At 40.7% G+C, this 26,288-nt stretch overlaps 1 protein-coding gene across 1 annotated transcript; it reads right to left on the bottom strand.

The window, feature by feature from the left end:
* Positions 1-3,892: 3,892 nt before the first annotated feature.
* Positions 3,893-15,383, bottom strand: LOC146559697 (uncharacterized). The gene is made up of 18 exons (XM_085243390.1): positions 12,885-15,383; positions 12,594-12,725; positions 12,363-12,489; positions 12,053-12,264; positions 11,801-11,963; positions 11,611-11,699; positions 10,685-10,845; positions 8,822-8,936; positions 8,261-8,457; positions 8,133-8,181; positions 7,146-7,292; positions 6,708-7,043; positions 6,435-6,532; positions 6,243-6,349; positions 6,059-6,138; positions 5,247-5,275; positions 5,048-5,179; positions 3,893-4,628 (listed from the first exon to the last, which is right to left on the bottom strand). The coding sequence occupies exons 1-18, from the start codon at positions 13,063-13,065 to the stop codon at positions 4,146-4,148; spliced, it is 2,838 nt and encodes a 945-aa protein (XP_085099516.1). The 5' UTR covers positions 13,066-15,383; the 3' UTR covers positions 3,893-4,145.
* Positions 15,384-26,288: the final 10,905 nt, after the last annotated feature.

Here is a 26,288-nt window from a genome sequence, read left to right as displayed (position 1 = left end):
AGTGATTTTCAAGACTGACAATGCTAAAAAATGAAGTTTAAAACCGAGTCAGTAGGATGCAGTGATTCACTCGATTCAGGCAGGGAAAAAACAGTCCATCACACCACCTGCACCAGAGAGAGTACGCAAGTACCTGCTTAAAAATTGCACTTTTTTCTATCAATAAAAACCAGCAGGGATTTGACTCAACTGTAAAAACTAAAAGAGGTGACAAGGAGACAAGGATAAATATGTTTTCCCGCTCTGCAGACCTGAATAACATCTAATATTAATACCAACAGACTTGCCTGATGGATGTATAAAGTGCTTTCTGTTGGGCAACCTATTGCAAACTTTAATATACTGCACATGTATTATCTTAAGCATAAAAGTGCCAACAGCTGGTTAATACTTACCAAAAAAACCTCTTACAAATCGCATTACTAATCCAGCCATTGTAATTAGAATTAGAAAAAGATTTATACATCTTGTTTATTCTTTATTTCTTTCAGGGACTATGTAAAAAAATACATTAACATATTTGCATAAAGGGAAAACATTTTTGTACCAGATTTAGATTAGTAGCTAATTTCCATCTGCAGTCCCTGGGCAGTAAAAAAAAAACCTGTAAGATACAATTAAAAATCAATCAGCAAAGATGCACACAAACACACTCAGTTACTCACATATATGGACACACACACACACACACACCATAACAAATGGTAAACAAGTATCAAAATTGGCAGTCACTGAAATCACCAGACATGCTTCCTTTGTGCTTTGGTACACACGAAGGAAACCAAATCCTCTGAAGCACTGACCGAGACAACGGGGTTGCTATGACGTTAAAAGAAAAGCACTGAGATAAATCTATGATACAGCACAGTCTGAAAGAGCCATAATAATCTCACTGTGACATCACAGTATTTAATTTTGCAGCCACTGCATCTGGAACAATAAGAAGATTACCGCCAAAGGAAAATAGAAATCAAGGGCTTGAGAATGTTAACGTCATTATAATGTTGTACTTTATTCTTTTTTAGATTTATGTTAACAGCCACGCTATTAAATAACTACACCTTTAGTCGAACTCTGAAACAGTCAGGGAGTGAATCAGCCGCTGTGGGGCTGTGATTCTCACTGGTAAAGATTTTAATGTAGAAAGCAGAGAGGCAGCTGAGTGTACTCCTGTGTTGCTGTCAGCATTAACAGTAGGCTGGCTCATTGAGGAGCAGACTTAATATGGCAGGCCCGGTTGAACCATATCCTGCAGACAGGGAAACCATAGCAACAGTAATGCACTGCCATGGCGACTACAGGAGGTTCGCTTAGACAGCCTCAGAGTCAGGATGACAATAGAAAGCCTAAAAGGGAACTCTCTTTTATTTAATTATTTTCTTACAAAAAGCATTTGAAAGATGGGGGCAAATAAGGCAAGTGAGTATGTTTAGGCAGGGGCTTGATGTGGAATCAACAAAAAGATTTAAGGAAATTCTCCCACATTGTTCCCTACAATGGCACAGAGTTAGGAGGAAATAATTGCAGCGTTAATAGCCCTAATTGAAACGCCAGGTCTGTAAAAGTCACTTTGTTTCGCTGCTCTGAAAACCTTCTGATAATTTGCCCACGACTTGTTTAACAATTCAAAGCATGCCTGATTGTTTTTTCCTCTTTTTGCTGGGGCCTTCTGAGAGCTTTCATCATTTAAAGGCTGAGCTTCAGGTGTGAGGTGCTAAGCTTATAAGAGTAGTTACAGAATTGAAAAAAGCAGGTGGAGTTGTGCAGAGTGACTAAGTGGTCGGGAGTCAAGTGCGGAGGAGGTCTGTCCAGAGACTGAGCAAAAGCAGAAGAAAAATGTCCAGCAGTAGCCCAGGTAACCGTGTGCAGCCACATGAGGTATGACAGACTGACAGAGGGGAGAAATCTTGATTATAACAATGGATTTTGCAATCAGAAGGGTTTTGCAGAAAAATGTCAGCCATAGAGAGGAAACATGTTTTCATAATGAAAGAATACATAATGAGTCTTTTTTTCTCTATGTTCAGACCAAAGACGAGGCAGTACCAGCTCCAAATCAATAACTCAAAAAGACAGTCATGTACGTGCACTGACATCATTAACCAACAGCCTGCACAAGGGAATGAACGTGCAAATGAGTGGGTTTGAGAGTACATGTGCATGCTCATGTTTGTACGATAATTATGCCTCTTTGTGCATGTGTGTGCGTGCAGGCATCCTCGACGATTCACTGTACAGAGCAGATTTCTAGGGATTTGGAAGGATTTCAAGATTATACCGTGATTACAGCAGACAGCCATGGATCACACATGCCAGAAATTCTGATGTATATCTAATGTGCTCCTTGCTAGAAAAGCCTCTTAATACTGCAGTTTGAAATCACTCATGTGTCATTTCTATTCATTCTCAGTGTGTGACTATATCTGTATATTTCACATGCTATCACTGTGTTGAAAATTACCTTTAGTTTATTCTGACAATTATTCTGGCCAGTGAAACGAAGAAAGATGTAACAATCCTCACAGTACACTCAGTATGAAGTAATCTAAACACTTAGCATTTGGTTTTTAAACAGACATGCAAAGTTATGTACTTCTCTTCATCTACACAATGTATTCCACACATTTACTCCTGACACTGTAAGCCTGTGATATTTTACATCATTCCTCACTGCTGGCTTGCTAAACATTAGGCTTCCTCTCAGGTCATGATGATTTGGTCTTATTTGGAACAAGTTTTGAATGTTGTTTGTTTGCTGCTTTATACATTATTTGTGGACGTTTGAAGTCAACCTATTTCAATTTGAATTTTATGGTTCTTTTGAAGTGGGCGCATGTATGATCCTTGTTGTTCTTTTTTGCAGAATGTATTGGATTTTCTAGAAAAATACAAAACTAAAAGGAAAAAAATCCAAGTTGCATAAATTTGTGTGCATTTTGGTAGTTTTTTACCAAATCGTTGTGGGAAGATGGGATAAAATAACAATTTTGAGATCAGACACATTACTCTATGCATATGGGCACACAGATACTTACACAATCATCACACAAAGCCATTCATCCTAAAAATAACCCATGTTTTCATCTAACCAACTAGAGCAAGCCTAATGTAGTAAATAACCACAAAGATTTACACACTCAGAGCTGCCCAGTAAGTTGTTTTATGTTGCCATGTCCCACTGCGAGGTTCTCTGGACACAAATGCAAAATCAGTGGCACCAGAGCCAATCTAATTGATAAGGCATGAAATGTCATTGAGTCACTGAACTACACCTCACATGTGTACACACACATACACAGAGCCACGGGGCAATGCCAGATTCAACCAGGGGGACTTGGCACAGACCTCTAAGCTAACACTGATAGTAAGTGAAGACTTGTTCCATCTGACCTTCTGATTTGGCTCACAGCCCCCTGTAGGAATACTGACTTTCTATTATAAGACCCAGAACGCTATGCGTCAAATAAATCATTGAACCAGAAGAAGACAGCAGTTGTGCAACATAGACTTCTCTTTTTGGAGCAAAATCAAATCGGTGCCTTTCGAATTGTGCAGCTACGTTTAGTTCCACTCGGTTAATCTGCTGGTTACAGAGAAATCTCACTAGAACGACAGCTCGGGGCATAAAGTTCAGAACCTGTAAGTGTGCAAGAGAGAGAAGAGTTATTGTAGTTTAATATTACATATTCATGAAAAACACGCGGGTTGTCACCTCGACACGGCGGAGAAGCTGCTGTGATCAGGAAGTAGAACAGAAGCACCGGTGTCACCTTGTGTTCAATCAGCTGAGCTTTATTGTCTTAACTAGAATATGATAATGAGCACAATCTGTCTTAGAGACCAGTATTAACTCCTGACTAAGAAATTCTTTGGACAAGCTGACAGACTGTGTCATGCCACTCCTTGCAGCTGCAAATTACTTTTGTCTGGATCCACACATAATTGAAAGGAACTACGATGAATTGTTTTTACGAAGTGCACCAAAATGAAGACAGAGGTCACTTGTATCGTTACTCGAATAAAACAACAATATTGTACAGAAATAGCCACTCGAGGTCTAACATGAAGGAGCACAAAAAAGGAAAAAACCTTGATCATTTGTCCACATTCAGATTGTTGTGCACTCAAATGTCATCAGTATCTGTTTAGCTTGTTGTATTTTCTATTGCAGGCTGCCTTTTTAGCTCTTGCTCTCCTGGAACATTAAGATCTTGAGTGCCTGGCGTCTGGCAGCCCAATAATGTGTCAGCGTTGTTGCTTTGGACAGTGTTACTCTTCTGGTCAGAAATATGACTCTCCAGTTTATAGCTATCAAGACCTCTGCTCTCTTCGGCTTGCTGGCTGTGACTGTGGCTAGCTGAAATACTGTCCCGCCGCTGGCCATCGTTGGGGCTCAAACCATCTGTACTACCATAATTCTCACTTTCTCCCTGCTGTGTAGTGCTGCTGTCTGTTTGTGTGCAGCCTCTTGTCCCATCTTTCGACTTGCTGTCATGCTGCTGGCATCGTGTGATCTGGCCTAATGTGATTTGGAGCTCATTGAGGCGCTGTAATACATAGCGTCTCTTCAGTTCCAGCAGGATTGTTCCATTACGACTCAGGCTTGGCATGTCTGTTGGAGTTGCCCTCTGCAGAAGAATAGATCACAGAGCATGTATTGTAAATGATGTGCCGTAAAGATATGACTGAGTTCGTGCACATAGTCTCGAGCAATAATGCAAATTCAGACACAGATCACGTTCATGCATACTGATTTACGCATTTCTCTTTTAAGTCAAGGCTGAACATCATCATGAATATCGTAGATTAAAACGAGTTATCACCATTCAATCACTGCAATGTGCCATTTATATGTATGAAATGCAGTAATAGCAGATACTGGCAAAATCAAACGAGATCATTTAACAACGCTGAAGTGAAACTTGGATGAAATCAAAACACAAAGACATCATTTAAAAGCCCTTCACAACACAATTAAATTAACACAGAGATTCATGTTTTGGATTATGTAATTATATGTGCAATGTATAATGTTCCAGCTAATTACTGCAGAATGGTTTCCAGCGCTGTTCTCTCTTTCCTTTAGCCATGTGCTCACATCAGCTCTCTTCTGTAGTTGCGTGCTCAGCAGCAAGAACGACTCATTCATGCGATCAATTTCTTCCTCTATACATGACATCTGGAAGAGAAATAATGGTTGACGGTTCACTTAAATTAAAATTCTGTTTCATTTTTCATATTTTTACCTGCACTGGTGTCCCCTTTGGTGGTAAACCTAAAACAAACAAAAAAAAGAATAAAAATGTGTGTCTGGAATCTGTAGAATGGAAAATACAACAAAAAAACACCAAACAATATGTGAATATATGAAGCACAAAAACCACCCAATGCACTTCAGCCCTCAATATCATGGTTTTATGGAAACCTTGAACTCTATGCACCAGGACACTGAAACAAAAGTCTTTTAGGTGCTTAACAGCAAAAACAAAACAGAAAATCTCTCCAAGACTTCATATGATGCTTAATGATGTTTTATGTTTTAAGTGGCAAAAATGAAATGAACAACATCTGCATGAAATCACAGATGGGCTTGTTCATCAACTTTTAGGGCTGGAATATTATTATGGGCATTGTTTCGCAAGACCGCTTGCTGATGTCACTGAGGCTTCATGGTCAAAAGCAGAAGTTTAAATCATCAAATCAGTCCATGCATAAGAAAATAGTACAAGACTGCAACAAATGTCCACAGAATTTCAGCTGATCAACACATGATGATGTTTTGTTCGCAGCTCCTTATACATTTTCCTATACTGACAACAAATGCCACAACTGTAATTTTTTAAATAAATTAATTTTGCAACCTTTAGCATATGAACTATTTTATTTATGAAGCTGGTGAAGGTCTATTTTCCCTTTACTTTTAGATAGTAGCTTTGCAAAGACCCCTTAATGTGATATTTATTGTTTTACAGCAATAAATGCACCGTGAAAATCCTGTGAGTATTTTATGTAATAGTAATTCTTTTTGAATTACTATTACAATCAACAGTTGTCTTACCTTTGTCTGTGGTCTGAGCTGGAGTATGTTTGAGTTCAGAAATGAGCTGCTCCAGCTGGAAATATTTGTATTTCTTGAGTCTGAATTGGCAAAAAGGGAGAAATATTACATATTGTAATATAAATATTTTGCTGAAATGACAAACCTCATTTATTCTGCTGTAATCGTTATCTGTCTCACCAACCTGCTAGCTAATAGGTGCTCAGTGAAGCGGGCTTCAGTGGGAACTCTAATGTTGAGAAATTCCTCAACTAATGTGTTATTCCGCCCCTTCAAAGCATCGAAATTGGACTGTTAAAAGAAGGCATAAAATGTTATCTGCCTCCATTTTTATACTATGAGAATGATGAGTGAGGTTTAAAGAGCACTTACACACCTCTGCTGTGCTCCATTTGAAAGAAACATTGAACAACTGAAGGCTTAGAACTGAAATGGCCTCATGGAGTGCTTGCATAAAGCTCTGGGCTTTGGATCCTGGATTAAAAAATACATATACAAATCTATATATCAGTGTTTTTAAAGAAGATTACATACTTTGTGCTTTCAAAGTTAATTGCCAGGGATATTACTCTGTACTATATGACAGTTGCCAAACGAGGACACGAGACTGTCCTTCAGAACTGTCTTCTATTGGTTTTTCTCTGATTACCAGATGCTATGTGGGCCATTGACTGCAGGATGACAGAGATGAAATGTCCCACGTGCTGAAGCTTTGCCTCTGACAGATACAGGATTTGATTGGTCGCATCAAAATAAAAGTCCCTGGAGCAGTGTGACAGTAGACCCCCATTAGAGGAAGATGGAGCGAATGGAATCGACTTGGCCAGCAGGAGAAGAGCACTGGGGAACATGGGGCAGTTTTCAAGCAATTGCATCACCTGACAACCAAACAAAAAAATGGCAGAGTCCTGTGGGGAGAGGTTGTCCAGTGCAGTCGGGATGAGCTGCCCATCATAATTCCCCTTTGTAGAATTATCTGCAACTCCTAAAAAGGAAAAAAAAAAAGAGATAATTTTAGAACTTGGTATATGTTACATTGATCAAATATTATGTGTGTTTTAGAGATCTCGTTATAATGTTTCTGTACCATTGCTAAAATATTGTTTTGACTCATCCATGGTGAGATTTTGTAAAGATTGTTGGATCTCCTGCAGGGTCTTGAATAGAGGTGATATCATGATAAGCTTGGACAGGTCATGATCACTTAAAGAAGGAGCTGTGCTCTGTATATGGTCTAGGACACAGAGAAATAACATTAGCAGAACACACTATAAACTGACCAGGCATAGGATTATGGACACCTGGTATCTGGATCAGATGTTAGTAACACATCTGTTATGTCCTGTAAGTTGTTTGTCCAACACAACCCAAAGATGCTTGATGCCGCTGTTGACTTGCCTCCCATAGTGCATCCTGCTGCCAGGTGTTCCCCTGGTAAGTGATGCACATATACGCGGCCATCATGTTAAAGAAAATATGATTAATCAGACCAGGCCACCTTCTTCCATTGATCGTGGTCCAGTTCTGATACTCGCGTGCCCATCGTTGGAGCTTTCAGTAGTGACAGAGGCATGGGTACCCTGACTGGTCTGCAACTGTGCAGCCCCACACAAAACAAACTGCGACGCCTGTGTAGTCTGACACCCTTCTGTCAGCATAAACTATCTTGACAATCTGAGCTACAGTAGCTAATCTCTTTTGTGATAACATGGGCCAGCCTTCCCTCCCCTTGTGCATCAGCGAGCCTTGGCTGCCCATGACCTTGTCACTGGTTCACCACAGTTCCTTCCTTCCCCCACAAGATCTGCAGTTTTGGAGATGCTCCAGAGAACGCATTCGTCTAGCCATCACAATCTGACACTTGACAGACTTGCTCAAATCCTTTTGCCTGCCCATTTTCCTGCTTCAAACACATCAACAAAATGTTCATTTGCTCCCATATCCCACCCACTAACAGGTGACATGATAAAGAGAAATAATCGCTTCACCTCTTGGTGTTCATAATATTATGCCTGATCAGTGTAATATTCTGATATTATTGTACATGCATACAAAGTAGTGATTTATTCCTTACCGGGCTCGTGTGGAAGAGCTCCTGCTTTGGTCACATTCACTGAGGAAAACTGTGGATCATTGAGTGAGGAATTTACTCTCTACTTTATAGCATAAATACACAATACAGAGAGAATGCCACTGCAGTACCTGCATCAAACACATGTTAGTGTCATTGGGTTGCATGTATCCAGCTTGCGCCTCACACTCTCTGGTATCGTGATGACCTGTGTGACAGTACAGGGGACCAGACAAATCCTGGTTCTGCCAAGCGTCTCCTGTCAGCCTGCATAAGAGAGTTTCCACTGACCTGACCAGAGCTCCCAGCAATGACATGCAGGCCTCAACTTGAATGATGGAGATGTTCAGTTACATACAAAAAAAAAAAAATTAAATTGTGACATAAATTTCCATTTCTCTTAATGCACAACAAGAAACAGCCAGCATGCTTCTGTGTGATGGTCCACAAAACACAACACAAACCACATATTATCATCTTTACACTTTGGTGTTTTATGCTAAGCTAAAGTAATTGTCTGTAACTTTACAGCTATGATGCGTGCATGTGGTTCTCAACAAGAAATGAAGAATTCACATTTCCCAGACTGACTAAATATCCCTTTAATGATCTATCTTATTATTAGAGACGGTCATTCATCTTCAGTAGAAGACATTACTCTCATCCTCATGATCATCATCATTTATTTTTACCTTGTGTATGTCTCTCCCCCACACTGCTGCCTGATGGTTCATCCTTCATTGTTTTATGAACTAATATCTCTTTAAGGAGGCTCATTTTTTTATGATCCATATTCTCCAAGGCATTCTGAAAGAAGGATAAAGAATTGTTATTCTGTTTCCTTGAGGGGAACAAGATTGCATTATTATGTATGTGTTATGTATGGACAAGCAAGTCCATAAGTTGTTCTTATTAATGGTTCATAACTGACCTATAAAGTGTGGTAAGTGATTTACTCATCATTAATAAACAAAACAAAACAACAACAAAAAACATTAACTGAAACTTTAAATAAATGACTTCAACTGTTTATGAGAAGGAGCACTTCTTGGATTCAAACCGCTTCTCTTTGAGGTGCTGGTTTGATGGTAAACAAATAATAAAAAGTAGTTGGGGTATCAGTGAGAGCAGCAATGCAATGAGGCACCATTAATCAGTGTAAGGGGGTCTCACATGCTAGAGGATAAAATGGGACACAGCCAGACTCCCAGCAAACATGGTTGCCTAGAGCATGGGTATGAAGTGTAAGGGCCAGAATATAAAATTAGTTTGACATTCCAGGTGTAAAGGATCCTATAAGAGTAGTCATTGTAAACATTGCTCAAATGTACTGCAGATGTTAATTTGATTTCACCTCTTAAAAGGAGTTTGCTATTAATCATTTTATTAATAAAAAAAAACGTATTTGCCATCTGCAGGCTGTAGTGTCCCAGCTGCAAAGTTGTTTTTTTTTATTTTATTTTATTAATGGTAGAACGAAAAGACTATTTAACTACTCTCTGAACTGTGTGAGGAGACAACCACACAGATATGGAGAGAACATGGAAAATATGGAAACTCCAGATGTCATGAGTCGCTGTGTGGCAGGCAGGAGTTGGACCCAAAATGCAGGCACTCAGGCATGAGGTTTAAACACAAAAAACTCAGCTTTATTTGCTGGCAGGGGAAAGTCATTAAAAAAGCAAACTAAACTGGAAACTCATAAACAAAACTCACAGTGAGACAAAGGGAGATCCACACAGCATGAGGGACGACACGACAGTGACCAAGAGAAACACAGGGTTTAAATACACTGGGAAGCAACGAGGGGAATGAGACACAGAAGGAGAGCACAGCTGGGAGAAATCAGAACTGACGAGACAAGGAAGCGTAAACTGAACACACTGAGATAAGACAGAGACTTTCAAAGTAAAACAGGAAACACATAACACAGACTGAACAAAAGACACAGACTCACATGCAGGCACTACAACAGAGGGAACAGAGACGTGGGACCAGGGCAGACACAGACGCTGACTGGACACGGGGATATAGCGGACAGGGGAGACAGCAACTAAGGATTACACAGAGTCAAACCATAAGACATAACTCTAACAAAGAAACCAAAGCATAGAAATGATAAATAATATATAAACTCAAAACCCTGGCTCAACGGCCCAGGCATCCTAACACCGGATGGTGGATTTAAACCCAGTACTTTCTCCCTGTGAGCCAACAGTGCTAACCACTACATCGCCCCTTTGTCCTGTTTCTAAGCGCTTCCTATCGAACATTCACTGTTCGATGAATGAATTGGCAATGACTTGGGGTCAGTTATTTGTCCAAGGATGCTTTGGCATGCAGACTGAAGCAACCAGAGACCAATCCACCAGTAAAGCAATACATCAATCAACCGATCAATATATGACCTGCCCTACCCTCAGGGCGACAGGCATCCCCACCTGATGGATGTCTTTTAGGTTTTGTACTAAACATGAACTGTGGTGGCAAGATAATTTATCCAACAGCTTTACTGGATTATTCCATGCATTATTTATTACAATATTAAAACTCACCTTGAATGATTCAGTGTGTTGACAGATGTTTCTATAAAACTCCTGTATGTCTTTGCGGTGCCGGGCCAGCTGTGAGGCTATATGGAGGTTCTGATCCTCCAGCTTGTCGTAAAGAGTCTTCACATTAAACTCCTCCAAATCACAGCACCCTGGCACTCCTCCTAAACAAGGCCAGTAAATGTCAACAATGGGAAAGATTGAAATGGCTTGAAAAAATAACAGAAGGGCCTCATCATGACATCTTTAAGATCTGAGGAGATGATCTTGTGAAGCATGAACGCACATTGAAATTATAAGCTCAGTTTGGCTCCATAGTAATTTAGTGGAGTCGGTCTAGCTTTCTTTAGTGGTAACAGCACAAGCCATTACAGTATGATATAAGCCATTATTTTCTTTATCGTCAATCAGATGTGGAATAGGCTGTTAACTGCTAGCTGGTCATGCGTGATGGTTTCATAATGGCTAGGCCAATTGGCATTTAAACGCCCAATCAAGCTGCATGAATAATGTAATAAGCGTCAACTGAGAAACATTACCGTCACCTCCACTATCAGAGATTAGAAAGAAACAAGACAAATGTAGTGAAAAGTCGACGAAAGGGAGCTGCCAAAGTTTGTTTTAGTGAAAGTTTTCTGGAAAACTTTTAGTCTTTGGTTATTGGCCAAGTCGTCCAAGAGGTACAGAAAATTTCTTTAGTGAATTTGATAAAACATAGTTGCAGTAAGTCATAAAAGTAAACTTTAAATGCATTTCAGACTTAAGTTTCATATACTGTGATACCATATTTAATTGAATACAAATTAGAGCATGTTTAGGCCAAAAAATTACTCTCCATCACAGTTACACATTTATTGCAATTGCTTGAAAACCCATAGATAGATAAAAAAAACAAAAAGCACTGGCACAGTATTAAACAAGGGGCTTACCTCCTTTTGAAATAGCAGGCTCCTCAGCTTCTGCTCCTTCTCCAACACCTCTACTACCAAGGAAATCACCTTGGTTTGGGACCACTAAGCTGAAAAACAAAGACTCGAATTTTGTTTATTTTCACTTGTTTAAAAGTGTTTTATGTATTTTTTAGAACACAACGTCAGCACTGCTGTCACACCAGTATACCTTTCTCTGCTGCATGCACACTCCACCGGACAGAAAGGCTCCCCGAGGCTGCGCCACTTTGGCTTTATCCTCCACTGGGAGACAAGCTTTGCTTTGCTAGGTCGCAAAACTAGTACTGTACTGGTCAGAATTACGACCACAACCAAGAGCAGACTAAGGATCCCTGCACACAGTCAGCATTGTGTCATGGTGAAAGCTAATTCATTACAATAATACCCCTGTAAACAGTTAGTCAGCAATACAAATACCCACCAGCAATCACTCCCCAGTCGGGCAGAAGGTTTAGTTTGTGTTTCTTGACAATCCCATGCTTGACCAATTGTGCTGGGGTCATGGGTTGAAACACAGCAGCCCTGGGGCCACACTCTGTCCCCTCCTCACTGACTACCACTACCAGACTCCACTGTGGGACAACACTGTCAACAAACACGTACTTCCCCGTTTCAGAAAAAACATGGGCAAACCTGGCAATGGAAAGATGACGAAGAGGAATACAAATTAGAACATGAGATGACGATACTGTGTGACCACAGTTATGTGAGGATTGTTACCTATATGTTACCTTGAGGAGTTAAAGTTTGTTTGCTTCATGAGTATCTGTAGATGCCTAAAGGCACCAAAGTCCCAGCTGGGGTTGCTGTTAAACAGGTGGTCTTTTTGATAAACTGGAAAGTGGCTGAGATGGCGGTCTAAGAGAATTCAAAGTTAGAAGTAAGAGGACAGTGGTTTAAAAAAAAAAGAAAAAAAATCACACACTGTGATAAAACCATGGTAAAAGTAAAAACAGCTGTACCTGTGTGGTTGATGGTGAGATGAAAAATGAGCATGTCACCAGAGGAAAGACAGGCAATGGGGTTGGGGATTCGAGGTAAGACAGCCAGATCTGCTGTGTCTCTTCTATTTCTGGGTCTTGTTTTTAGGACTTCTATTGGCTCAGTGAAGAGATAGCATTGTGTCACAGATTGCACAGTTTTGTCAACCAATTAAAGCCAAAATGTTTACAGTTAATTGGTGGTAGATACAGAAAACAAACGGATTGCATGGCAAAAGAAAATATATCAATCAACATGTCAGCTCTAATCACCTGACAGAAACTGATTGATGACATCTTTTTGTGTGGGAATCCAACCAAACACTCCTTCAGAGTCAAACTGGACCAAGTGTGTTTTCCCAATATTCTTTAAATGGATATCTGGTCCTAAAATATTTGTTATTCTCTGAAAATAAAAGGAAATAACACAAACTACAACACTAGAAAAGCGCATGTTATTTTGTATCTATTATGTTGGAGAGAAAACATAATGTAAGGAACAATTGTGCCATACTGTGTTTCTATTTTAACTATAGTTTTTCCAGTTGCTGATATTTGTCAGTTTTTATTTATATGTAGTGTTAAGTATGTGTTCCAATACACATTCACAGTAATGCCATGCTACACCTTGGTCACAATAATAAAAAAAATATCCTTAACTTGAGAAAAAGATATTTTTGTTGTTAGACAAATAACATGCACACTTACAGTACTGTGCAAAAGTCTTGAGACACCTTATTTCTTTATGTTTTATTAGGAAAATAGGTGCAGAGATTCAATTAAATTTTCAATTCAACTCAATTTTATATGCATGGCACCAAATCATAACATCAGTCACCTCAGTGGTAAGAAAGTTAAAGACCCTACAATAACAGTGTGAAAAACCTCAACAATCAAACAACACCCTATGAGCAATCATTCAGGAAGGAAATACTCCCTTTTAACAGGAGGAAACCTCCAGTTCAGGCAGGAGCATCCATCTGCTGCGATTGGTTGGGGGTGAAACATGTACAAACATTAATGGAAATACAGTATAAAGCTGCTTTTGGCTGCACCCTTGTTGCAAGTGGGGTAGCTCTGCAAATTGCTTGATTTGGCACAGTTTTATGCTTTTCCTGACCCAACCACAAAGCCAGCTACCTTTCACTTGCCACTACACTACACTACATTACAGTAGATGGAACTTATATATACATTATTTAAGGCAAAAACGCAGTTTGTAGAATTCTAATGAACTTAAGTTAATGTTTGGCATGGCCACCTTTATTATTTTAGAACCTGAACTCTCTTCGGCAAGATTTCCTCTTATTAAGAGTTGTTCTCCAGGCTTCTTGAAGGACATTCAAAGCGTGTCTTTGAATGTCTTTTGTTCTTTTCTCTGTCAAAATTGTCCCACACTGCCTCAGTAATGTTGAGGTCCAAGCTCTGGGAAGGAACGACACTGTGCCATTGTGTGGTTTTCCATCCGCTTTACCTGTTATGCTTTTACTGCATTGGCAGTGTGTTTGGGATCATTGTCATGCTGAAAAGTGAAGCCGCTGCCAAACACACACTTTCCAGGTGGTACTGCATGGTGGATCAAAATGTGACAGTACTTTTCTGCATGGGTCCATCAATTTTGACAAGATTCCAAGAGCACAGGCTGTAATGCAGTCCCAAACCATGACACAGCCTCCAACATATGGGACCTGCTTTATACAGTTTGACAAATATTTGACGACAGCTCCAGTTCTTGTACAGTTTGGCATGTGCTTTTTCTTGCCGTTCCCTTCTTTGACTATGGTTTCTTGACAGACACCCTTCTGCTGAGACCATGTCTCATGAGACTTCGGTGAACAGCACATGGATCAACTGAAGTGCCACATGCATTTCTCGGGTCCTGTGTCAGAACTTTGTTGGATTTTTTCCTATTTCTAAAGGAAATGACTTGAAGATACTTCATATATGCTACAGAAAGTTGTTAGGCTTAGCCCTTCTTTGTTGGTCATCCACTTGGTTCAGTTTCCTCATTTTTAAGGACACAGTGCATACCCTGCTGTCATATGTCATGTTTTCAGCCAATAACTCCTTGGGAATTGGCATGTGGGTGCAAAAATTACTGTTTTATGCCTGTTAAACTGTTATCGTTGGGATCTTTCATAGTTTCAACCAAAGAAATAGGAAAACAATATATGTGATTTTGTGACAGCCTGCGAATAACAAAGTGCCTAAAGATACAAATAAAAAGGCAATGTTAAAATAAAACCCTGGAAAAACAGAAAACCTGGAGAACTCAAGCCAACTTTTAAAAATCACAAATCTGGCAAAATATAAAGAAACGAGGGGTGGCTCAAGACTTTTGCACAACACTGTATATATGATGAAACTCACAGAAAATGAAAAAACCTCTTGCTGGAATAACTTGGAATAACGAAATACTTTTTCTTTGATGGTGAGCAGACTTCACTATTTATCACTGTCACTTCATCATATGCAATGATATCACAAAATCTGCAGTTGCAACATTTTTTCACATCATGCTGAAACCTTGTCAAATGCTGTGCCAAGCTTTCTGCCTACTAATTGATGTAGCTAAACCCTACAGTGTGAGGAGTCGCTTGGCTGCGTCAGTACAGTTCTAATGTTGTATTTGTACTTGTTTTTCAAGTATCCCTCCTCTAATTCCCGCACACATTTAGAGTAACTGATCACTAATTATAAGAGAAATAATTGAATTGGATAGCTGGATATCCTTGCAAGGTGTAGCTGATCAACAGTTGTCAGTGGCCCATGTTAACCTTCCATCACCTTTGCCCAGACCATGCTATGGCTTTCTTTGATGCTGAGCAGCAGGTGTCCATCTGGTGAAAGCTGAGCAGAGAGCTGAGGCAGTCTGGAAAGGCAGGATGTATTGCAAAGCTCCTCAACAGACACGTATCGCTCACACTGGCAGCTGGGGTGCAGATAAGGCAAGAGACAGAAAGGCAACATATCAGGCTGTATACCAGCTAGAATCCTAATTCACTTCTTTATTAGATGTAGCTTTAGTAGTTTTTACAGAGCAACAGTAAATCGGACTCGGCTTACATGATTTGGTAAAGGAAAAAGGTGATAAGGTGACTCACATGCCCATCTCCGCATCCAGAGTTCCTCCATGTGGTCCACAGGTGATACTGCAGGAGTGGAGGGACGGTGACACACACTCTCTGGATGCTGCCAAGCGCACCTCTCCTGTGGCACATCGTCTGTTCACCTGAAACAAACAAAAACTCAGACTTCCGAAAGGGCACACAAGGTTTTTGCAATATGTTGCATCATGTGTGACTGAACCTTCATTTACACCATAGTATAGTCTTCTATAGTCTTCTAGGCAAAACGTATTGCAAAGGGAGTGAGTCAAACTTCAAATCTTGACTGGATTTTTTTTTTTTTTTTTTGGTTTAAAAAGTGGAAAGCTTTTCATGTGATTCATGGAAAGCTCTTTTTAACGTTAGACACATGAATGGTGTTTTGCAGGTGAGTCTACAGAGTTGCGCAGGAACAAAAAGAAAATTAGAAAATTTCACACTGTCAATATGTCTTTGAAGGTTCTCAGTCATCCAGGTCATCGTAGTCTAAGGAGCTTGGAAAGAAAAGCGTCTGGACTTCTTTGAGTTGCTTGAAGACGTTTCACCTCTCATCTGAGAACATTCAGAACTGAAGAAGAAGCTTCTCGGATGAGAGGTGAAACGTCTTCAAGCAACTCAAAGAAGTCCAGACGCTTTTCTTTCCAAGCTCCTTAGACTTCACACTGTCAAGTTGAAGTGTAAGTTTTTTGAGTCAACAAACGCATTATTGAGGAAAAAAATGCATAGATTAAACCAAATACCTTAATGGTTTTAACTGACCTCAGGCTGACAGTCCAATTCACTATCGGCAGTAGATATTTTAAAATCCAGCTCGTTATAGAAGATAAAGCCAGTTCTGCACAAACATGAACCATCTGAATACTGGAAAGCACGGTTCTTGCCAATGCAGGTACAGGAAAAAGAACCTGAGAAAGCAAGCGACACACGGCATGGCAGTTTGTGGTCCTGATTTCCAACTCCTCGCAACAAAGTTTACTATAAAAACTTTTTAAATCAGTCTGTTATTTACTGCTCTAACCAGCTTGTGAGGTGGAGGAGCTACCACAGGGGAAGCAGGCCTTCTGGGCAGGCAGGTGGTTGAAGGTGTTTTCCAGACACAGGCGACAGTCATCCATTTTCTCAGCACGAGTGAGGTTGCCGAATGAGCCAGGTGGGCAGGATATCGGCTGAGTGGATCCCAAAGGGCAAACATAGCCAAGAGGGCAAGGGTTTTTCTTGTAGTTGTCTGCACCTGTTGCATTAAATGTGTATGAAATGAGAAATACTGTACAATTGAGATCATTTAGGATGATGAAAAATTCCTGCCAAAACGTATATAAAGTACCTGGGGGGCAGAAGTATCCTGGTGGACAAGGAAGGCATTGCAGAATGGAGGCTAGAGATGGACGATAGGTGCCCCCCTCACACACAATACAGCAGCTGTTTTTGGACCCTCTGAGCCCACTAGTGTTGGCAGGCATAGAGCCGCCTTCGCAGGACTTCATGGAAGAGCTGTTGGCTGGGCAATAGTATGGAAATGGACAGCTGTGGAGCATGGTAACAGGGTTATTTATAAAGCTTTAAACCACATGAAGTAGAATCAGTCAAAACCTATCAAGCTTTCATCATTTAAAGCCTCTCATTTTTTATATCACACAGAGTGGACACTTGCCTTTGTGCCAGATTTAGCTTGTTAGAGCTGTCGTGTACTCACAGTTGTTTGGGGCTGTTGTAGGAATGAGATCCTTCAGGGCAAAAATAACCTTCTGGACAGGCTTCAGGCTCAGCAGTTTGGGGTCCACAGTACGATCCAGCTCTGCATGGCCTCTCTGAAACCGCACCTAGATTATGATCAAACACTTGTTACAACACTCACTGCTATGTTTGGAAAGGAAGGAATTTAAAATGGTTCAGACATCGCATCCAGAGGCTAAAATGAGCTTTCACATAAAACTATTCTGAGAAACCCACCAACAGGACACTGATAGGAAGCCCGACAGGGTATCCCTTCAACGTTGGGTTTTCCTGTATCCTGGGGGTGTGGGCAGAAGGTTCCCCCTGCACAGAGTTCACACTGGCTGGGTGCAGCAGCTCCCGGAAGCTGCCTCATGGTGCCTGCGGGGCAGAGGATGGGAGGCCCAGTCCCACTACACCAGAAGCCAGGTGGGCAGGGATGTTTGGAGTAGTCTGTCAGCCCTACAACAACAACCATTTTCTAAAAACAACAAATCACTATATAGTGTGACAGATATATGAACCACAAAGCTTGCTAAAATTATTAAAGTTTTTTTAATAAGCCTTCCCACAAAGGCAGCAAAGGCAGCAAAAGAAAGGACCGTAACAACCTGCTGCACATTATCCACTAGCTAAGGCAACAATATGATTTAGTGTCAACCATAAACTTTTGTGAGAGGACCAGAAACAAGGTTGTTGTTTTTTTATTTGAAAATTCAGTGCACGTGGCCTCATGTGAAGAGTTAAAATTCAATGCCTTCCCTCACATCATATTTCTTTCATTCATAGTTTAGGCACAACTATGATAATGTGCACCATATACTGTATACGGACATTAATGCAGTCTTGAAAGGAGCTGGCTTTGAATTGCCCTTGCAGATGTGCATTAAAACCCAACAGAGAAAAAAAGATTACAGATGTATTTTAAAATGTATTACAGTGCACCATACTGTAGGCACGGGGTATAATCAGAACTGAATAACAGAATGGAATAATGTGTAGCTTTTACAGGGAAGGAAAAGGAATCTGTTACATTTATAGATTAAATTTGAGTTCATCTTTTAAAACATGAGGATATGGCGTATCAGACCTGTGCTGTTACAGTGTGAACCAGGTGGGCATGGCAGGCAGTCACCCTTGCTGTGTGCTCCAGGAGAAGCTCGATAAGTGTAGAGAGGGCATGGCCTGGCACCAGTCCCTCCAACAAAGTCGCCACCAGGCAGACCATCACAGTAATGACCAGCAGGACACAGATGAGCAACTGGGTCTCCTGCAAGCAAACATCACAAAAAGTTGTTTAGGAGGAAAACAGGTTTCTGATACTTGGTATATACACGAACAATTTTTATGCTACAAGAAGAGATCAGCCTCTCCTATTCTCTTTCATCAGATCAGAAAATTTAAGTATCTTGATTAAAATTTTGTATTTTTACCCTTAATACTTGATTAAAATGGCTACAAAACTTCACTCAGTTCATACCAGATTTGCACCAATACTGGGGTGGGCAAGGTAAGCAATCCTGTAGGCTGGCACCTCCTGGGGAGCTTCTGATGGTATTTGCAGGACATAACCGAGCCTGTTTTGTGCCTTCGGGGCAATAGAAACCTAGAATAAAGGAAACATTTGGTATTTAACAATTTATTTAGCTAAACTACAGAGAATAAAAGCATTAACATTGATTTGTTGGTAGTTTCTTCTACATTGTTAGTTTTTAAAATTATATATCTTTCTCTCTATATATGCATATTGCACCTGGTGGACACGGTCCAGCACACTGCACACCCCACTGGCACTGGGTTAAGTTAAACACTGGTCCCTGAGGGGTGAAATCTGTGCTTCCAGAAACGCAGATATACCCTGCAGCACAAACACCTTGGATCTTACCACCCCTAAGGAAACATACAGTTAGTTAGTCAGTACATAAAACCACAAGATTCACTCCATGCAGCCAGAAATATATGCCTATGCACACATAATTAATTTAGAAGAATCTGAAACGTATGCTCCATTTAACAAATACAAAGATAATAACATCATCTCTTCTTGTTTAATGTTTACTCTGAGTTGATTATGATCATGCACATGAAGGCAGTCATTTAGTTTTGGCAGTGAACCGTGGCTACTGATCATGACATACTTGTGCATTCTGATGTGATAACAGTGAGTGTTTGTCTTTGAGCACTGTAACTGATGATTACAGTGTTCAAAGAGTTGATCATGACAGGAAGGGCAGTGGAGATACAATGTATGTTAAATGTTAAACGCATCATCCGCTGTAATTTGTGATGCTTTGCAAAATCTTAATTACTTGGAAGTAATTAAAAATGGCTAAGAGAACAATTTATGAATAATTTATAAGTTATTAAAATTAAATCTGTAAATTTATGTTACTAGGTCTCATTCTTTGAAAATCTTAAGAACCAGCAATTTTATATGAGCTATGCATTGGTCATATAGAGTTAATATAATGCATGATGTTTAGCCTGCATGCCAACATTTTTGACATAATGACAATTAACATAATGGACGCTATTATAAAGCAATATAGGATTTCTAGGAGAGATGATCGATGAACAAGTTTTAAGAAAGAAATGTCCAACTCCGATCTGAAAATCCAAATCACAGCACTACATAAGATCCATTTAAAACCGCAATAACCTTTCTGAATTATTGAAAGAGATAAAGTTGCTGTCGTGCTCCATGTTTTAATAAACTCAGTTAAAATTATCAGTAAAGCTGATATTGCTGGGTATCTTAATGAACATTTTCTATCAGCTAGTTCTGTTTTTAATGAAAATGTGGTCTCAGAGTTCTAATTTGAATCCCATGTCTTTTTCATCTATTACCTCCATATCAAAAGAACCCATTTGTCTTTAGATCAATTTCTTCAAAAGGTTTGAAATCCATTCATCCAAAAAAGTCATCTGGACCTGCCAATCTGATTCCCCGTCATCTAAAGCTAACAGCTGATGCAACTGCTGAGCCTGTTCCTCATATTATTATTTCTCCAGATTTTAGGGTGATTTAGTGTCCAGACTAATATTGCTCTAAAATCTGTAAAGCAGCCTATGTTCTCCCCTTCTAAAAAGTTTCATTTTAAAGAATTATAGCTAAACTTTCCACTCTTGTTAAAACTCTGGTATTTGCAATAAGCTCTTTGATGGCTTTAGATCAGTTCATAGTACCATAATATGTGTGGGTTACAAATTATGTTGTTAATGCATTTTTCTGCCTTGTTTGTTGATCTATCCAAGGCATTATATTCTCTTAGTCAGACTCGGTTCTCTGGGCCAAATCTTATTTAGAAGCTGAACTGGGGCAAAATGGAAAGGTACTGAAGGCATATACAACTTTTAGAGCAACATATGGTACCATCCAGATTTTGCTTTTTGTTTTTGGAACTGGGGTTTAGGGTATCTGGTTCGATAGTGTATGTATGCTGTTATGTTCCTTTATTTATTTATCAATAAATATTTTTAATTTGTAAATTTATAATTTTGTATTGGTGTGTCTTCTTGGCGTGGTCTCCCTTAAAAAGAGATTTTATCCTCAAGGGACTTACTGTTAAATAAAGCATAAATAAATAAAATAAATAAATATGTCTGTATACACAAGGTGTGCATGGGCCTAGCTGTATGTTTATCTAAGTCAGTGCACTGTTTCTGAATATTTGAGGGTGCAAGACGTGCATGGGACTGTGTACCTGCAGAACTTTCCTGGAGGGCAGGGTGAACACTCTCTCTCTTCCTGTAAACCTCCCAGATCTGAAAGGGTGTATGTCCCATTAGGACAGGGCTGAGGTACCATTGTTCCTAGAAGAAAAACAAAAGGTGGGATAAAACAAAAGCCTTTATTGGTCATCTCATCTTGATTTTGAAATAAACCAAGTGGATTAACATTCTTGTCAAAAGAAAGACATGAGACTAATATTGGTCTCATGTCAATGAATATGTCAGTGAGCTATAAATAAAAGTTTAAATCTTTTATTGTCCAGAGCTTCTTTTCAGCATACCTGCAGGGCAGAATGAATGTGGTGGGCAGGGTAGTGGATCTCCCACTATGGCCTCCTCACAGTAGAAACCAGGTCTGCAGGGAATGCAGCTGTCTGATCCCTGGTTAGGCTGGTACTCTCCTGTGGGACAAGGCAAGGCCATGGAAGAACCTTGCAGACAGTGGTGGCCCTTAGTTGGAATGAAAAAGGTGAAGGAACATCAGAGAAGTGGCACCCAATTTAGCAGAAAATTGATATTAAACTACGTGGCACAACCATTTACAGTGGGGCAAAAAAGTATTTAGTCAGCCACCGATTGTGCAAGTTCCCCCACTTAAAATGATGACAGAGGTCAGTAATTTGCACCAGAGGTACACTTCAACTGTGAGAGACAGAATGTGAAAAAAAAATCCATGAATCCACATGGTAGGATTTGTAAAGAATTTATTCGTAAATTAGGGTGGAAAATAAGTATTTGGTCACCTCAAACAAGGAAAATCTCTGGCTCTCACAGACCTGTAACGTCTTCTGTAAGAAGCTTTTCTGTCCCCCACTCGTTACCTGTATGAATGGCACCTGTTTGAACTCATCATCTGTTTAAAAGACACCTGTCCACAGCCTCAAACAGTCAGACTCCAAACTCCGCCATGGCCAAGACCAAAGAGCTTTCGAAGGACACCAGGAAAAGTATTGTAGACCTGCACCAGACTGGGAAGAGTGAATCTACAATAGGCAAGCAGCTTGGTGTGAAAAAATCAACTGTGGGAGCAATCATCAGAAAATGGAAGACATACAAGACCACTGATAATCTCCCTCGATCTGGGGCTCCACGCAAGATCTCATCCCGTGGGGTCAAAATGATCATGAGAACGGTGAGCAAAGATCCCAGAACCACACGGGGGGACCTGGTGAATGACCTGCAGAGAGCTGGGACCAAAGTAACAAAGGTCACCATCAGTAACACACTACAACGGCAGGGAATCAAATCCCGCAGTGCCAGACGTGTTCCGCTGCTGAAGCCAGTGCATGTCCAGGCCCGTCTGAAGTTTGCCAGAGAGCACATGGATGATACAGCAGAGGATTGGGAGAATGTCATGTGGTCAGATGAAACCAAAGTAGAACTTTTTGGTATAAACTCAACTCGTCGTGTTTGGAGGAAGAAGAATACTGAGTTGCATCCCAAGAACACCATACCTACTGTGAAGCATGGGGGTGGAAACATCATGCTACGGGGCTGTTTTTCTGCCAAGGGGACAGGACGACTGATCCGTGTTAAGGACAGAATGAATGGGGCCATGTATCGTGAGATTTTGAGCCAAAACCTCCTTCCATCAGTGAGAACTTTGAAGATGAAACGAGGCTGGGTCTTCCAACATGACAATGATCCAAAACACACCGCCCGGGCAACAAAGGAGTGGCTCCGTAAGAAGCATTTGAAAGTCCTGGAGTGGCCTAGCCAGTCTCCAGACCTCAACCCCATAGAAAATCTGTGGCGGGAGTTGAAAGTCCGTGTTGCTCGGCGACAGCCCCAAAACATCATTGCTCTCGAGAAGATCTGCATGGAGGAATGGGCCAAAATACCAGCTACTGTGTGTGCAAACCTGGTATAGACCTATAGTAAACGTTTGACCTCTGTTATTGCCAACAAAGGTTATGTTACAAAGTATTGAGTTGTATTTTTGTTATTGACCAAATACTTATTTTCCACCCTGATTTACGAATAAATTCTTTACAAATCCTACCATGTGGATTCATGGATTTTTTTTTCACATTCTGTCTCTCACAGTTGAAGTGTACCTCTGGTGCAAATTACTGACCTCTGTCATCATTTTAGGTGGGGGAACTTGCACAATCGGTGGCTGACTAAATACTTTTTTGCCCCACTGTATGTCTGGAAAATAATAGAGAAGACATGGGGAAGTAATTCAGTTGGAGAGAAGTCTATATGTTCAACCTTACCTTGGGACAGAGGAATGCATATGGGGTAGTTGAAGAGAAGTCAAAAGGGCAGTAGAAACCAGCAGCACAAGGACCACTGGGGCTAGCCAGACCGTCTGTAGAGCAGTAGTGGCCAGCAGGACAGGAAGAACAACTCTCCATGGACACACCTCCTATGATGGGTGCACAATAGATAACAGTCAGAGAATATTGTGAAGGAGATAATGGGGAGCAGACAGCATGAGATCAGAAGTGGATCTCTTTTAAATTCAAATCCAGCAGCATGGAAATGCCTTTTCATGACATGTGCAAACATTACTGAAGTACCCGTGGAGTTGCGAATGCTGCCAAGAGGGCATGGAATTGGAGAGAGGCACCCTGCTGGACAGTAGTGGCCCACAGGGCAAGGGCCATTCCTGGGGAAGTTTTCAGAGCTGTGAGGGGCTGGTTCCATAGCTCCACCATGGCAGAAATAACCCTGCAAACATAAACCTGGATGGAAAAAAAGAAAAGAAAAAGGTGACACTACCAGTTTGATGCCATGTGAGGATGCAGATGTGAGTATTTTGCTAAAAAGCCAAAGTTTTGTTAAATCAAAATTTTAATCTCTGTTCACCTTGTGGTATGGAGGCTCCATATGCGGCACAGTACAGTCCAGAGGGGCAGGGTGTGCAGGCAGAGAGTGTGTGGGCACCTGTCTGATTGTTGAAAGTACCTGAAGGGCAGGGCTGAGGCAGGGCTGTCCCAGCAGGACAGAAATGACCTAAAGAGAAAGCAGTTACTTTATGTTACTGCAGAAATACAAATTTGGACAATACTGTTGCTATACCTAAAAGTTTAAAAATATTTAATTTGTGACTGACTTAACGTTTATTTTTACCATCCTCACCAGAGGGGCAGGCGGAGGGCTCTTTAGTGGCTGACGATGGACACGTGGTTCCTTTGGGGCATAATAAGCAATGGGCTGCTCCCGGGGCAGGACTGTAAGTGCCAGGCTCACAGGGATCCTCATGTGCTGAGCCAATAGGACAGCTGTGGCCAGCAGGACAGAGGTAGCCATGGGGACCATTGGATGGAGTGGGACTGGAGCTGCCGCCCAAGCACACATACCTGTAGGCACAAACAGAGGAAAACAAACTGCGTATAGATTTTGGCACAAGCTGCCACTAGCAAAACTGTAAGTGAGGGGAAATCATTCAGCCACAATTTCAAATTATGTTTTGTGTGTGTGTGTTTCTTGTTTTGCAGTACAGCAGAGTGCAGCTCATGGCACAAAGTCTGGCTTTATTAATTCACTCAGGTTAAACTGAATGAAACAACAGAAGCCCTTAATAGCTAGCAGCAGCCAAGAAAAACGTATCTGAATTGTTCTGTGTTTTAATTTTCCTCCACAATATGCCTAAATGTTCCAGTCTTCTTATTTACAGTCTAATACCAGAAGAGAAAGAAACCAAACTATTGGCAGACACTGAAGTGATTGGAAGACATTAAAAGGCCTTTAAAAAAAAAGTCACTATCCACTCTGAGAAAGAGTGGATTTGAAATTGAAAAGTAGAAGAGTAATAGTAGTGTTTACCCAGCCTGACACGGGAGCGCTTGTGAAAGCTCTGCTATTGCAGGACTGTCACAAAACAGTCCAGGGGGGCAGGGTGTGCATTCATCAACTCCCTTTAGTCCTTGAGCGATGGAGAAAGAACCAACAGGGCAGGGGAGTGGATAGCCAGTGCCTGCAGGGCAGTACAGGCCAGGTGGACAAAGATGACTTCCAGACGAATTTCCCTGAAAAAAGTAAGAAAAAGTTTTAATTATCTAAATAAAAGAAATTTTAAAAAAAAAGTGTATCATATGTGATACATGACTTTTTTACACCTGTACATCATCTGTGTGATTTTTGTTTTTCCATACATACAATCAGACACATGCCGTCCTACTGTGAGCAATAAATTGCACATTGTTGCATTATTTAATTTGTCACTAGATTAAAAAACACTTCAGTTTCCAAAAAAAATGAATTTTATGACAATTTATTGTGGTTTAGGCTTTACAGGGTTAGAGTAGAAGAATGTATTTCACTGCAGAAGGTATCCTGGAAATGTGGCTCTTTTTCTTATAGTGTCTATCACACCTGATGGTACCACTGGAAGACCATTTATGACGTGCCAAAAAAGAGTTTTTTCTTCACAAATAAGACTGTAATACTAAGTTAAAGGTTGAAGGTCCCCTAAAATCATTAGGTAAATTTTACTGGCCAGCATCACAGAGGACAAGCATCACCTGATACTCAGTAGAGTTTGGACTGGTTGATCCAGCAGGACAGTAGTATCCTGCTTCACAGAGACCTGTCGGCTGGGATTGCCCAGACTGAGAGCAAAACATTCCTGCAGGCAACATAAATAAAATAAAGTCATCATAACAATAATTAGAAATAAAATAAGCTGTCATACTGGTTATGGTGAAGCAAAATGTTTTTATGTACCAGCAGGGCAGGAGAGACAGGTTTCAGGACTGGACGCTCCGAGGTGGTTCTGCACAGTCCCAGGTGGGCAAGGGAACTCCAGTCCTAGAGTCAGACCTGCAGGGCAGTAGTGACCAATAGGACACAGCACAGGCTGGACAGTAGCTTCACCTGAGCCACATTAAGAAAAAGAATAAGTACACACATTATAGTTTCTTTTTCTTCTTCTTCTTCATTTTGCTGCTAACATATTTCCTCTATTCCTCCTTTGCACAACCCAAACCAACTCTCAGCCTTGCCTCTCTAACCTTGTCTCCAAACTACTGCACCTGAGCTGACTCTCTGATGTACTAATTTCTAATCCTGTCCTCCCTCCCAGTAAAATCTTAGCATCTCTAGCTCTGCCACCTCTGCCTCCTGACTTTTTGTCAGTGCCACCATCTCCACATCATACATCATGGCAGGTTTCACT

This window comes from Mchenga conophoros, linkage group LG14 (genome assembly GCF_057382185.1).
Source record: "Mchenga conophoros isolate Kocher_MC1m ecotype Shallow Benthic linkage group LG14, M_conophoros_male_GT1.1, whole genome shotgun sequence".
Taxonomy (NCBI): Eukaryota; Metazoa; Chordata; class Actinopteri; order Cichliformes; family Cichlidae; genus Mchenga; species Mchenga conophoros.
Note: the sequence above shows the minus strand (reverse complement) of the source record. Positions and strands in the feature narration are given on the sequence as shown.

Excerpts from the sequence above, each read along its gene's own strand:
- LOC146559697 (XM_085243390.1), bottom strand. The coding sequence starts at position 13,065 with ATGCGCTTTTCTAGTGTTGTAGTTTGTGTTATTTCCTTTTATTTTCAG. Across the intron at positions 10,846-11,610 it reads GCCTGCTATTTCAAAAGGAG|GAGGAGTGCCAGGGTGCTGT; the intron begins GTAAGCCCCTTG and ends GGCCTTGTTTAG. Across the intron at positions 5,276-6,058 it reads AGCTCAGACCACAGACAAAG|GTTTACCACCAAAGGGGACA; the intron begins GTAAGACAACTG and ends TGTTTGTTTTAG.